This window comes from Aptenodytes patagonicus, chromosome 16 (genome assembly GCF_965638725.1).
Source record: "Aptenodytes patagonicus chromosome 16, bAptPat1.pri.cur, whole genome shotgun sequence".
In the NCBI taxonomy this organism is placed as follows: Eukaryota; Metazoa; Chordata; class Aves; order Sphenisciformes; family Spheniscidae; genus Aptenodytes; species Aptenodytes patagonicus.
Genome location: NC_134964.1, coordinates 3718968 through 3732034, shown reverse-complemented (window position 1 = coordinate 3732034; position 13067 = coordinate 3718968). Strand labels below are relative to the sequence as shown.

The 13067-nt window shown below is 40.0% G+C and overlaps 1 protein-coding gene across 8 annotated transcripts in view; it reads left to right on the top strand.

The window, feature by feature from the left end:
* TEX2 (testis expressed 2) overlaps positions 1-13067 on the top strand; it is a 58566-nt gene that overhangs the window by 11451 nt on the left and 34048 nt on the right. The window contains exon 2 of one of the 8 annotated variants that reach the window (XM_076353847.1): positions 3641-3753. The exons of 6 other annotated variants lie outside the window; for them this stretch is intronic. Coding sequence is in view for 1 of the 2 variants with exons in the window: in XM_076353850.1 (XP_076209965.1) it covers positions 10669-10690 (22 nt within the window). In the remaining variant the exon portion in view is untranslated. Of the gene's footprint in view, positions 1-3640; positions 3754-10653; positions 10691-13067 lie in introns of those variants that run through there. One more of the 8 variants, XM_076353850.1, reaches the window with a different exon arrangement.

The window sequence follows — 13067 nt, the reverse complement described above, 5'->3', positions numbered from 1 at the left end:
ATCACAGCTTTTAGAAATAGGAGTTACCTCAATCACTCTTGGGAAAAAAAGGAAAAAACAAAACAAAACAAAACAACAAAACAAACCACCAGAAAGCTTTAATATATTAAACTGATCCATTAACTATTGCTCTCTTCTGTGTCTAATGCAAGAAATGGAGGGGAATGCAAATCAAGCTCGTGGCTTTGATCTCGGTAGCCTGTTTTTGGCAGGGACCTCTTTCATGTTCTGGATAACAAAGTCCAGGGAAGATTCTTGCCAACGTCTGTCAATTAATAAGTTTACACCTTGAAACCTTTAGAATTATAAATACTATGTGAAAAATATTTAAATGAGAACACACATGAATGCTTTTGCCACGTACTGCTACTTCTTTTGCCTTACTACTTTTGTGGATTTTGTAAAATATTTGAATGTACTGTAATAGAATGACTAGGAATTTTATGGTTGCTTCAGCCCTGTGCACTTGAGTGGGTTTTTTTGTGTCTGTCTCCCTCCCTCATAGTCCAGTATTTTTAATCATAAAATGCTTAAACCACTCTTTAATGCAAAATTGATCTTTGAGAGACTATACTGAAATGTGTATGACAGTTGCAAGGCTCTAGAAGCTCTTTGACAAGCTGAAAAAGTAAGGAGGTGATTGGTGACAGCCAACATGGCTTCACTAAGGGCAAATCGTGCCTGACAAATTTCGTGGTCTTCTATGACGGGATTACAGCATTGGTGGATAAGGGAGAAGCAACTGACATCATCTACCTGGACTTGTGCAAAGCATTTGACGCTGTCCTGCACAACATCCTGGTCTCTAAATTGGAGAGACATGGATTTGACAGATGGACCACTCGGTGGGTAAGGAATTGGCTGGATGGTCACACTCAAAGAGTTGCAGTCAACAGCTCGATGTCCATGTGGAGACCAGTGACGAGTGGCGTTCCTCAGCGGTCGGTATTGGGACTGGCACCGTTTAACATCTTTGTCAGTGACATGGACAGTGGGATTGAGTGCACCCTCAGCAAGTTTGCCAATGACACCAAGCTGTGTGGTGCGGTCAACATGATGGAGGGAAGGGATGCCATCCAGAGGGTCCTTGAGCCTTGAGAGGTGGGCCCATGCGAACCTCATGAAGTTCAACAAGGCCAAGTGCAAGGTCCTGCACGTGGGTCGGGGCAACCGCAAGCACAAATACAGGCTGGGCGGAGAATGGATTGAGAGCAGCCCTGAGGAGAAGGACTTGGGGGTGTTGGTTGATGAGAAGTTCAACATGACCTGGCAATGTGCACTTGCAGCCCAGAAAGCCAACCGTATCCTGGGCTGCATCAAAAGAAGCGTGACCCGCAGGTCAAGGGAGGTGATTCTCCCCCTCTACTCCGCTCTCATGAGACCCCACCTGGAGTACTGCGTTCTGCTCTGGGGCCCCCAACATGGACCTGTTGGAGCAAGTCCAGAGGAGGGCCACAAAGGTGATCAGAGGGCTGGAGCACCTCTCCTCTGAAGACAGTCTGAGAGAGTTGGGGTTGTTCAGCCTGGAGAAGAGAAGGCTCTGGGGAGACCTTATAGCAGCCTTCCAGTACCTGAAGGGGGCCTACAAGAAAGCTGGAGAGGGACTTTTTACAAGGGCATGTAGTGATAGGACAAGGGGTAACGGCTTCAAACTGAAAGAGGGTAGATTTAGATTAGATATAAGGAAGAAATTCTTCACTCCTAAGGGTGGTGAGGCACTGGAACAGGTTGCCCAGAGAAGTTGTGGATGCCCCATCCCTGGAAGCGTTCAAGGCCAGGTTGGACGGGGCTCTGAGCAACCTGGGCTAGTGGAAGGTGTCCCTGCCCATGGCAGGGGGGTTGGAACTAGATGATCTTTAAGGTCCCTTCCAACTCAAACCATCCTATGGTTCTAAAAAACCCCAAGACCCCTTATGTCTTGATAGTTGGGAAGCTGGGAAAGTCTTGGTTGCCTGTCCTAATGTTTTTAATTGAGCCTCACTTAGTATCTTTGCTCATCGAGGTTTGACAGTGTTTCTGTTTTGTGTTTGGTTTTGTTTTGGTTTTTTTTTTTAGTAAGCAAAAACTTTGTCTTTAGCATGGGAAAAATTCAGGTTGTTAGGGGCCATCTAGGTTCCATTTCAGTCTTGGGAAAATCTCGGTATCTTGGATGTTCTCCTGTCCTCATCACTCTCCACTGCGTCCTCCAGTTGGAAAGCTACAATGCTGCTGAACTTTTGCATTTTAGTTTCTAGGTATTTGAGTTGAACATAAATCTGAATGAAATGAGATTAATGTTCCCTTAAGCAGAGAGAGAGATATCTGGTTCTTCCCAATTCTGAGTTTGACATTTTATTTTCCTGCTATTCTTAGGACAAGGTTTCTTCAGAGTTGACTTGGCATTTTGTTAGCCTTCTATGGATCCTTCTATGAATTAGAAGTTAAAGGAATTTAAAGCACAGGAGCTGTTATTAGTAGTTTATTATCTCTTCACACTTGTTGCTCGAATAAGATGGGTTGTGTGATTCTTCAGCTGCTTTAACTTGGTTCTTAGTCTTTGCTATTGCTGTTTTAAGAAGTTAGTGATTCTGTATGATCTTATTTGTTCAAAGTGCTGTGTGAACACTACTTTTAAGTGAGGTAAATCTAGAGCAAAATTTTTCTCACCCTCCTAATAATATTGAAACTGAAAATCACATGATTACCTGCTCAGGGCTTTCAGACAAGTCTGGAAATCTAGTCCATAAGCCATTTCCTTCCAAAATCGGATTATGAAGAGCTTTTTTTTGTTCATGTGGTACTGATTTATGTTTCTTGCCTTTGCAGTTTCCAGGTATCATGAAATGCTGCTAATACCTTTCTCTGTTAATTTTTCATGGAATCCAATGACAGGCAAGACTACTCAATGAATGGCATAGAGCTATTGGCAAGACTGCCTCTCTAAGTGCTAGGAACAATTATTTTAAGAAACCTTGCAGAACAGTCTGACTTTTGGGTTGAATTACTTTTGAATTACTTCCGTCCCACCACTTCTCAAACTTGATTGCAACTCTGAAAAGACTTGCATGTTATGAAGTCCTGTTTATTTTCCTAAGCTTTTCTGTCCTTTGGACCCTCTGGGGATTACGCTTGCAAAAACTTCTGAGAAATCCTGTTCTGTTCTATCTGGAATGCATTTTCTGCATTTATCAAAGACACTTTTTGCTTTCCTTAGGTAGATAAGATGCAAGGAAGTAAGCAAATGTAATCAACATGCCTTCTAACAGTAGTTCCTTATGTTAACAGTTGCAGCTTGCTATGTATTTTCAGGTACCTTAGGTTAATTAATTTTCATGTGTTAAGTACAACTACCTTTCTAGTTAGGTATGAATACTTTTTTATTTGTATTAAATGCATATGTAGCCCTCCTCCTTCCCATAGATAATTTAAGCTTTCTGAAAGTAGCCTTGCTTTGATTAGTTGTTCTTGTTTTGTTTTGTTCCCAACTGCCTGGGGATCCAAAAGTTGAAAAAGTACCACCAGAGCTGGAGGATGAGAAAGATCATAAACCAGATAATCCTCGGATAATGACTGCATTGTGCCTGGGGCATGCCAAGGTCCTAGGCATGTGAAGTCACCTACATTTCTGTAGGGAGTTCTGTATTTCTTGCACTTCTCACAGGGTCTAAAGTGGTTGCAAAGGCAACAGCAATGACCTGGCTGTATTGGAAGAGCTGGAGATAATGTGCTGCTTCTGGCTGAAGTTACCTTGGTAAAAACCCAACAGACATCAGTGTAAGTGAGTAACCTTCTGTAGACAACAACGTAGACATTTCTTTTAGCTGAAACATTGACCCATCCATTCCCAATATGCATGCAAAGACACATTCACAGATGTGTGGCAATGCAGGATGGCAAAAAGTCCTGCTGACAGTTGTATACGTGAAGTTGTGAGGACACTGTTGGTAGAGAAGAAGGCTCACTGAGTGCGTGCAGTGTTGCAGAGATACTCCACTTGTTTGAGTTGGTCTGTGGGAGGTTGAGTGGAAAGATTCCGCCCCCCATGCCTTTTTCCTGCTCTGCCATTGTGACGTTCTGGAATATGGGGCATCACTGGTCCATCATGGTCCTGTAGCTCTTTTTTTTTTTTTTTTTTTTTTAAGAGTTATTACCTTGCTGCTTAGGGATATGTGCTTGGTCCAAACCTAAATACTTTTAAGTATTAAATGTTGTAGTCCTGTTTAGTTAAACCAGAGAATATCCCCTTCTCTAATTTTGAAAACATCTCTGAGAAATAAACCATGATTGCGTACTATGTTTTGTCCTGTCAGGTAAAAAAGCCTTAAAGCACCTTGCATGCTAATCCTCTGCAAAACATGAAATTAGAATGAAGGTTGTACGTATGAAATATAAGATTTGATGAATCATTAAAAATCCACTGGGGAAAAAAAAAATCTCTTTAGATACTTATGAGGTATGGTTTGTAAATCTGTAGATTCCATTCCTTTTTTAATGATCTTTCATAACTACATTTTACATGGGGACCTAGAGTTTGAGTTATTAATTGGTGTTGCTCATCTGTATATATGTGTTTAACTTCATGTGGACAAGCATATTTATTTTTAATATCTCTTCTGCTGTTTTCATATGAAGGTGTATGATGGTAGTTTTAACTTCACAGTTGCTGTGAATATTGACTGAATTTTTTTGTTAGTGAAATGAATGTAAATGTAAAAAAAGTCTTTGAATGCTCGCTTGTTACCTGTAGGCAGTTTTACCTATTGATGAGCATTTGAATTGTTGGAAAAAATGAGCCTGTAATACAATTCTGATAAGCCCATTTTTAATTTAGGATTCAAGGCAGCTTATTTTACTTCATTTTGGAAATGTGCTTTTCTATAAGTCAGTCAAAATTTCCGCTAAAGATTTTATAGTGACCTTTAATTTAATCAGTAATGCGGTCAGCATTTTCAACTGTGGACTAATCTGCAGAGGTTTTAGATAATCTTTCATCAGATTAATGAGGAGTTGATTTTTTTTTCCCCACCGAGATAAGAGGGAGAGGGTTACAATGCTGCATAGTTTTATATTCTACCTCACCATTACCCTCTCGATAGGATGTAATTTTTTCTGTCTAAGCTTTTTGATGTTTTATTTCTGTAATAATAAAAGATTTTCTGTCAAGATGCAGCGCTTCTGCAGCACCAGCAAATTCTGATTTAGTTTCTCCTCCCTTTTAGAAGAGAACAAATGCAGCAGTTACATATTTGTTGCTCAGGGCTGCTAACAGACCAGTGGGTTTTTACTCCCCTTTGGCTTGTCAGGGTGACTCTGAAGAGAGTGCTTCAGCTAGGTAGTATAGCAGTTTTAGAAGAGAAAAGTGGAAAAAGCTGGCTCTAGGCTGTGACAAAAGTTTGCCTCTCTCTGTCTGTGAGTATGCTCTGGTTTTAATGCGTTTATTTCTAAATCCCTTACTGCAGGAGTTTCAGATCTAGATCTGTAAACCTTTGTTTTTTAGGGCATTTCTCTTCTCACTCATGACCAAATTATTTTTTGGGGTAATTTTGATGCCAGCAACTAGTTACCTGGAAAAATAAGTATTTGAAGGTACGTTTTAAAGACAGCAATCTATGATATAGGAAATGACTAAATCTCCAAACCTGTGATGGAGAGAGAGAGAGGGAGGATTTGGTTGTGGTTTTGTTACTATTTTGTTTTGTTTGGTTGAGAGAATTAGGGAACTAGTAAAAGGTCCCTTTGGAACTGCTGAACGCTGAGTGTTTTGGAAGGAAAAGATGCTGCTTGTTGCTTGCAATTACGAATGATAAACGAGAATAAAGTAGTTCATAGGAGGAGACCATGTGAATAGAGAAAGTATAATGTGCTAGAATTTTTATTTGTTCTCGTTGTGCCAGCTGGGAGTAAACTTTCTTCAATGAAATTACACTCTGGTACAGTTTGAATCTGCTGCAAAGAGCAGAGGAATATGTTATTGAAAGTGTGTGAGTAATATGAAAAAAAAAAAATCATTGTTTATGAGTTGACTATATATAGTTGACTATAACAAAAAGTAAAACAACTTTTTGGTATTACAACAGTTCTTTTTCACAGTGCTTTACTAATATGTATAATTAGACTACTGAGGAGCTTTACCGGTAGTATTGCAGTTGGTTGGGAAACAAGCATTAGCAGAGGCTGTGTTGAAATTGAGCTCTTGAAGAGCTGCACGTTAAGAAGCAGTTTCTGGGCTCAACTTGTAGCTAACATTACCAATACTCACTCCATACTTCTTCCAGCTTATCCTTTGAATTTCAGAGAAGCAGGTCTGTTGCAGAATAAAATTTGACCTATAGCAATTGAAAAGTGCTACACTGATATGATGGCAAGGCAGCAACCTCGGTTTAGGCATGTCATCAGTTTTGTTGAACTGCAGAAGCCCTTCTTGCCTCAGTGTTGACAGGCTTCAGCTCCCGGCTCTGGCAGCTTGGAAGCACTGCACTAACTACCAGCGGCGTGTTTTGCTAGCTAGTTTTCTGTTTCACACTTTAGCGGATTTGCTGCTGCCCTGTTCTTAATCTAGTGCTGATGCATGTTGCTTCGTTGGAATCGGGTCCTTTTGGGACTGTGCCTTCCTTCTGGAGTCCAGCAGAGCACAGGCATCGTTCTGTGAACATGGCCTTCGGGTTACGGGCCAGAGGGACAAGGAGCCTGGGAGTCTCTGCTGTCCTGCAACTGCGATTCATTCTCTTTGCAGAAAGCTCGTAATATTTCTGTGTTTCTGTATGTTCTTGTTTTAAAAAGAATAAATGTCGCAATATGTAGCAAAATAAAGTGACTCTTCTCCACCCACTGTTTACTGTTCTTCTATGAGTTATGGCATGTTTTGTTTTAAGCTTTAACTTCTTTTATTTCTTCTGTTAGGGGAAATGTTCAATTTCTTATAAATATCGCTTCACTTCAGTCTTCAGAAAAGCATTAAATACAAAGAAGTTAAATTCTTCTGAGTTTCTGGACAACCTTTAACTGCTTACCTTTTTGTGTTTGTCAAAATTAAACTGTAGTACAGCTTTACAAAGTTCTTGATGTAAGTGATGTGTCACGGAAGGAGAATAGGAAAGAATAATAATTAATCTTTTATCGGTGAAGGTAGAGAAACTAATGTGGTAGCTGACCTTTCTTAGGTCTTTGGAGAAAATGTTAATATAGAATAGAGTCGCTTAGCTAACATGAAACAATTTTTATTTGATTATTTTTGAAGCATTGTAAATACAAGCTTGTATTAAGGACCTTATTAGCAGTGCCTGTCTTCAAAATTACTGGAATTTTTTTGAAGACTCCTTATTTGCCATTGCAATTTTACTTGACCTTTCTGTCCTAGACTTCACTAAAAAAACCCTCTTATTTGTCTCTTTGGTAGGTTTATAGTTTTCATTAAAAGTATCATCTCATTGACAATACTTTAAAATCTTGCTTAGGATCCTCCATTTAAGTATCCCTAAGTGTACCAAAGCGCTGGTTATTTAACTTGGATTATTCTTACCATAAAAGCATTTGCATAAAAATAATTTTTTTTTTTTTTTTTTAAATGAGGCTCGGAGAACTCCTGATGGAGGTATTTTAGCTGTTAACCAGCTTAGTTGTGATAACGTAGTTGACCTCTGTTAGAGGTATGTGCTATGGAAGGTTTGCATGTGTATATTATAGTCCATAGTGGGTGGCATCATCTATCTTGGCTGTGATCCTAGCGTTGACTTCTGCTGAACGCATTGGACTACATTCTTTTAATAGTACTTGATATAAAATTTTTCATTTCTGTGCTTAGATTTAAAACAGGTTTTATTGGGGTTTTGTTCCTCTTTTTTCCCCCCTCTGTATCTCAAATCCAGTTGCGTGAACTTGAAAGGTGATGCAAAACATTCTTCTTACTCCTGTTGGAAAGTGAGCTTTAAAGTATTATCTTCAGGCTGGGTAACTAGATCCCTGACACAAAGATTTCAGGGGCTGTTGTGTGATGGTAATTACCAACACTTTCTACGTAGTTCATTTAAAAGTAATGACTAGTGGATGTAAAAGGAATAATAGATGTTAACCATGGAATACGTTATCTTGTGGAGATGCCAGGGGAATTTAATTTGTCGTAATTAGAAATTTGAATGGGGATGGGAAAGGATGTTGAAATTTGTTTTTTGTATCCCTTTTTGTCTTTTATGGTATAAATCTGCTGAATGAGATTAAATTTACGTGACAGGTAACGTCCCAGTAGCTGTGATCTCTGCTTCAGTGAGGTCATTCTGGGCTAAATGGGAATTGGCTTTTTAGACTACTTCTGTGGCAAAGTAGTGGTTACGGATTATTGGAGATGTAAACTTCCAATGATTTAAAACATTGCTTAAATAAAGACTGTAGCCGATAAGGATCACTAATACTGTGCTTTGTTTTGAAGGGCCTGAAATGAAGACTTCTAGCTCTTAACAGAAGGAATTTTGTCTGATGCTGAGAACTCTGTTATTTATTTTAAATAAGTATAAAGAATAGCAACAGTTATCAACATTATTCTCATACTAAATCCAAAACACAGCACTATACCACCTACTAGGAAGAAAATTAACTCCATCCCGGACGAAACCAGGACACTCCCATATCTCTCAGTGCTGGTAGGAAGATACTGGCTGAGTCTCTAGTTAATCAGGTGGAATCTGTAAGTTCTGAAAGCAAATATGAATTTCAGATCACATTGGCTTGTGCAGGTATTCCCAAACAGGGAAACATTTAGCATGCTTCTAGCCTGGTTTGGGAACAGTGGCTTAATGCATTAGGGTGGTCCTGTCTATGTTAATGTAAGATCTTCTGTAGCTCTTCTGTCGCACCACATAGATGTTGCAAAGATAGTCTAAAACAAATACACTATTTCTCCTTTCTACCAAATGGAGGATAGATTTAGAGTATGAATCATATATCTGTCTTCAGTCTGATACTTGGAAATTACTATTGAGTAACCCAAAATAAAAAAAGTGAGCCCCACCAGTCCTAAAGAACAACTACTTCTTTCCCCAGTCTAGGTGATAGCAGTTTGCCAGAGCAGGAGGTGCCTGTTGAAAGAGTGATGGCACACTCTTCGTGTGGCATCGGATGGCACACAGAAGGATTATTGGGGAAAGCAGGGACGTAAGCAGTTAGAAACATCTTTCCCTTTGAACAGTGATGGCAATCTGCATAAAGTCAAATTCTGGCATTATCAATAATCAAATTGGTGCTTCATGAGTAGCATTTAGGGCTTGTTCTTCTGATGCAACTGACAGGTACGGGGGAAAGTATTACAGTGCTTTTTAGTAACCTGCAAGACTTTTTCTTTACTTAGCAGGAAAGGAATTTCTGTTTTGTGGAAAATACTTCTTTGGTCTATGTTTAGTAGCAATGAGCAAGGAAAATACTCTGACAAATTTTGAACCTTGCTGCAGATTTTTATGAAAGCGTTTTACTAATACGGCATACCCTTTCCCCCTTGTGTAGATGTTGCATTAAGTAATAGCAATGTGATTGGAATAGTTGGCTGTTGCAGCATGTGTGAATTTAGTTACACAATCTGTCCTGTTTGTCCAACTGAATGATTATGAAAAACATTGAATTGCTCTACTGAATATCACTTAATTAGTAAATGTGGCTAAATTGAACCATGTATGGGTGGATAAAATAGGCGTGGTGTATGCAACTTTGACCTCTTCTTTTTAGTTGGTTCCTAGTTTGCTGCTTTGTGTATTGGTTGAATCACTTTCTAAATCATTAATGTGAAAATAATTGCTTTGCTTTATAGATAAAGTTGATAGTATAATCATCTAAAACAGGCACTTCAGTGCACCGTGTGTTTTCGCAGTGCTGTGAAGTAGGTGGTTTCTGAGGCTAAGCTGGAGAAGGGTGGGGTGTGTGTTTGTTCAGTGCAGGAAAAAGGGAGAAGGTTTGCCAGTTCTGCAGAAGGCTGTTTATGCTGTTGGGCAAAAAGACAGATTGCTTGGGTGCTTGGCTATTTCTATAAACGTTCCCAATTAGTCATTCCTGGTGTAGGTAAGAGCACATGTTACTGTAGCGACACTTATAAAATGTGTCATGGCCTCACTTGACGCAGCGCTGCCCAACACCTGGTCTCTCCCTGGGTGTCCCTGTTTGTCAGCAGGTGCATCACAGCGTGGTGGAGACGTGTTGTCATCTGGGTAAAAACACGTCCTCAGCTCCTGCACTGTGCTGCCTCACCGCTCAGTAGGAAAGGGCTGGGCAAGAAGTATTTTCTATTCCCAGGCAGCGTGTGTGCACTGTTCGCCTGGCTTGCTGTTCCCTGTTGTTGTAGCGCTTTAAAAGCAATGCCTGTAGGTGAGGATTATAAACCGCCGTTATGTGGGTGATGGGGGTGCAGTGCCTTAACATAAGAAGCGGAAGTGGCAGTAGTTGGTTGGCAGCTCTCTCATTCCACCCTGCAAAAGCATCCAAAGTTCAAACTTTTTGGGGAAAGGAATTATTTTCCGAGCAGCCTCCTTCCCTTCCCCGTAAAAGTTCACATTCTGAATCATTTGAAGCCTGAGGATGTAAGATTATTATTCAGGCCTGCCTGCCACATAAATAAAACTGATGCCTTACATCTTCAGAATCAACAACAACAAAAAAACCCTAAAGAGGCAGGCAGAGAAGGTGGGGACAGTGTGGCTTTCAAAAGAAGGATCAATGAAAACCTGTGTTTCTGCAAGTATTGATGTAATCTGCAAACAGTCGGTTCGGAATTGTGTCCCTTCAAATGGGGAGGCAGGGAACGCCAGGTCTTCAAACAGCTGGGAGAGGAGTTGAGGAGTAGGAAAAAGGGGAAGCAATGAGTGAGGAAAATGTAGCCAGAAGTCAGTAAGAAGTGAATCTGTTAGAATGATTTAAGGGGTAAAAACATATGGTTCAAGAACCTGATGAAATATATTAGTTATCAAAACCGAACACGTTGTGGAAGAGTTGTCAGTAGTGGTAGCAGTGGAAGAAGTCAGGGATGTTGTTGTATTCGCTATGGAAAAGCTTCTCAACGTCTACTTTGGGGGGAAAAAAAAAAACCCAAAACCCCAAATCCTTCGCAATAAAAAAGAGAAATTGTGCTCAGGAATGGATTGGAAATACGGGCCTGCCCAGAACAGGGGAAAATCTCCCCTATCCTGTGTTTGCGGGGGAGAAATTACTCTCAGTAGGATATCTGGTTTGTTGAGAGGGGTTAGAGTTGTTAAAAGCTTGGAATAATGTAGAGTGTGCGCTACTGTTGTAATCCCAATTGATATTCAGGGTGCCTGTAATGAAATATCTGCTGTTGGCCAAAACACATGTGCTCTCTTAAGTAAATAGCATTACAATATTTCTCCTGTATTGTACACTATTTTTTTAATGTACCAATTGTTTGAAAATTTGATACAAGATACAGCTTTGAACAGCTGTGCTTGGGAAAAGCATGAACTGCCTTGTAGCAAAACCAGCCTATAAACAGGGTTCATTTAGAAAGTTCCAGCAAGATCAAAGAAGGCTAAAAATGATTATTTGCCCAGATAGAAATGGTTGTTCCTGGAAACCAGTCCCCTCAACCGAAATATCACTTGGGCCAGATGTTGAGGGCATTAGATACTACAGAGTTATCTTGTAAGTCATGGGCTGAGGATGCCGAAGTGCAAGCAGTTGCATTATGTTAATGTTCTGCTGCTGCCCTGTTGATACTGCTGATTTAAGAATGTGCTTTTATAAGACATAATTCATGGTATAGTAACATGTTTAAGGGTAGGCAAATATTGGCTAATCAAGAATTCCCTTCCTTTCTGTGTTAACTAGTTAATCATGATGTAAAAAAATCTTGCTTCTTCCATAAGCAGTAAAATCTTTTTTCAGTACATTTGGTGTGTGCAAGTAAACTTCATCTGTTTCAGGTAATTAGCACTGCATTAGCACAACAGGGCAACTGGTGTTTAAACACAAGGTAATTAACTGTACAGTGTAAACATAGTGTGCTAAAGAGCTAACCAAAACCATGAATTTCTAGCTGATCGAAAATAACACACTAGAAATGTAATTTGGGGGTGGGGGGAGGAGTAGTTAATATTTTTCTCCTGTGTTGCTAGGTTATTCGGTTAGTGCTGAATGGGTGGAAGAGAAAGGGTCAGATATTTCAAGCTGATGCCAGCAGCATCGTGTGCAAGTGCAGCTCTTGTGTGGGTTTTTTTTGTTGGTTGTTTGGGTTTTTTTTAACTTCCTTAGTGTATAGTGTTGTAGTGGCTTAATGACCTGGAAGATGTGTAGGGTTTTTTGTACTTTGAAATTTTGGTTTGCTAGTCTTGCAATTTCACAACTGGCACAAAATGTTAGAGATGTCATAGCTGATGGTCCAGCACTAGGGAAATGGAAATAGGGTTGGATACATATCTTGTCCAGTAGTATTTTCCCTCTCCAAAATAAATTTGGATGCATTTGTCTAAAAAATTGGGAAATTTGCAGTTTGAACTGCGTGAAATGGAACTGTGTCCGTAGGAACTATGGATTCTGTATGCTGGTGGTTCCCAAGCGTGCTAATCCAACAGGGAAATGAAAGACCAAGTTTCTTACCACCTGTAACGCTCATCAAGTTATATATGCATACGACTGATAAATGCATATCTAAACTTCTGAATAACTGGGAGTTCTTACTGTTGGGATAAATAACTACTTGACCTACAGAGGTGGCAGGAAAGGTAACAATCTGCTGAGTCCTAAGTGGGCTGGAGGTACACCTCCATCACTGAAAGTGAGTTCTCCATGTAATACTCTACTTTGATATGTCAGATGGATTTTGGGGAGGACAGAAAAAAACAGTTCCATGATAAAAGCTGAAGCCAGAACCTGATCTTGAGGCAGAATTTTGTCTCTTAAGCAGTTTGTCAGAAAAGTGGTTAGGTGTCAAGTGAGAGCATGACTAGGATCTGAAAGCTTCTTTTGGTTCTTTGAACCCAAACTGGCTGACGTATGCAGCAGAACTGGGACTGAAAACTGAAATTCAAATTTCTGGAGGCTTTGCATGAAGCCGGATAGAGTCCAGCTCCTTCTGTACAACCTGACTGGAAAGCACACAAATG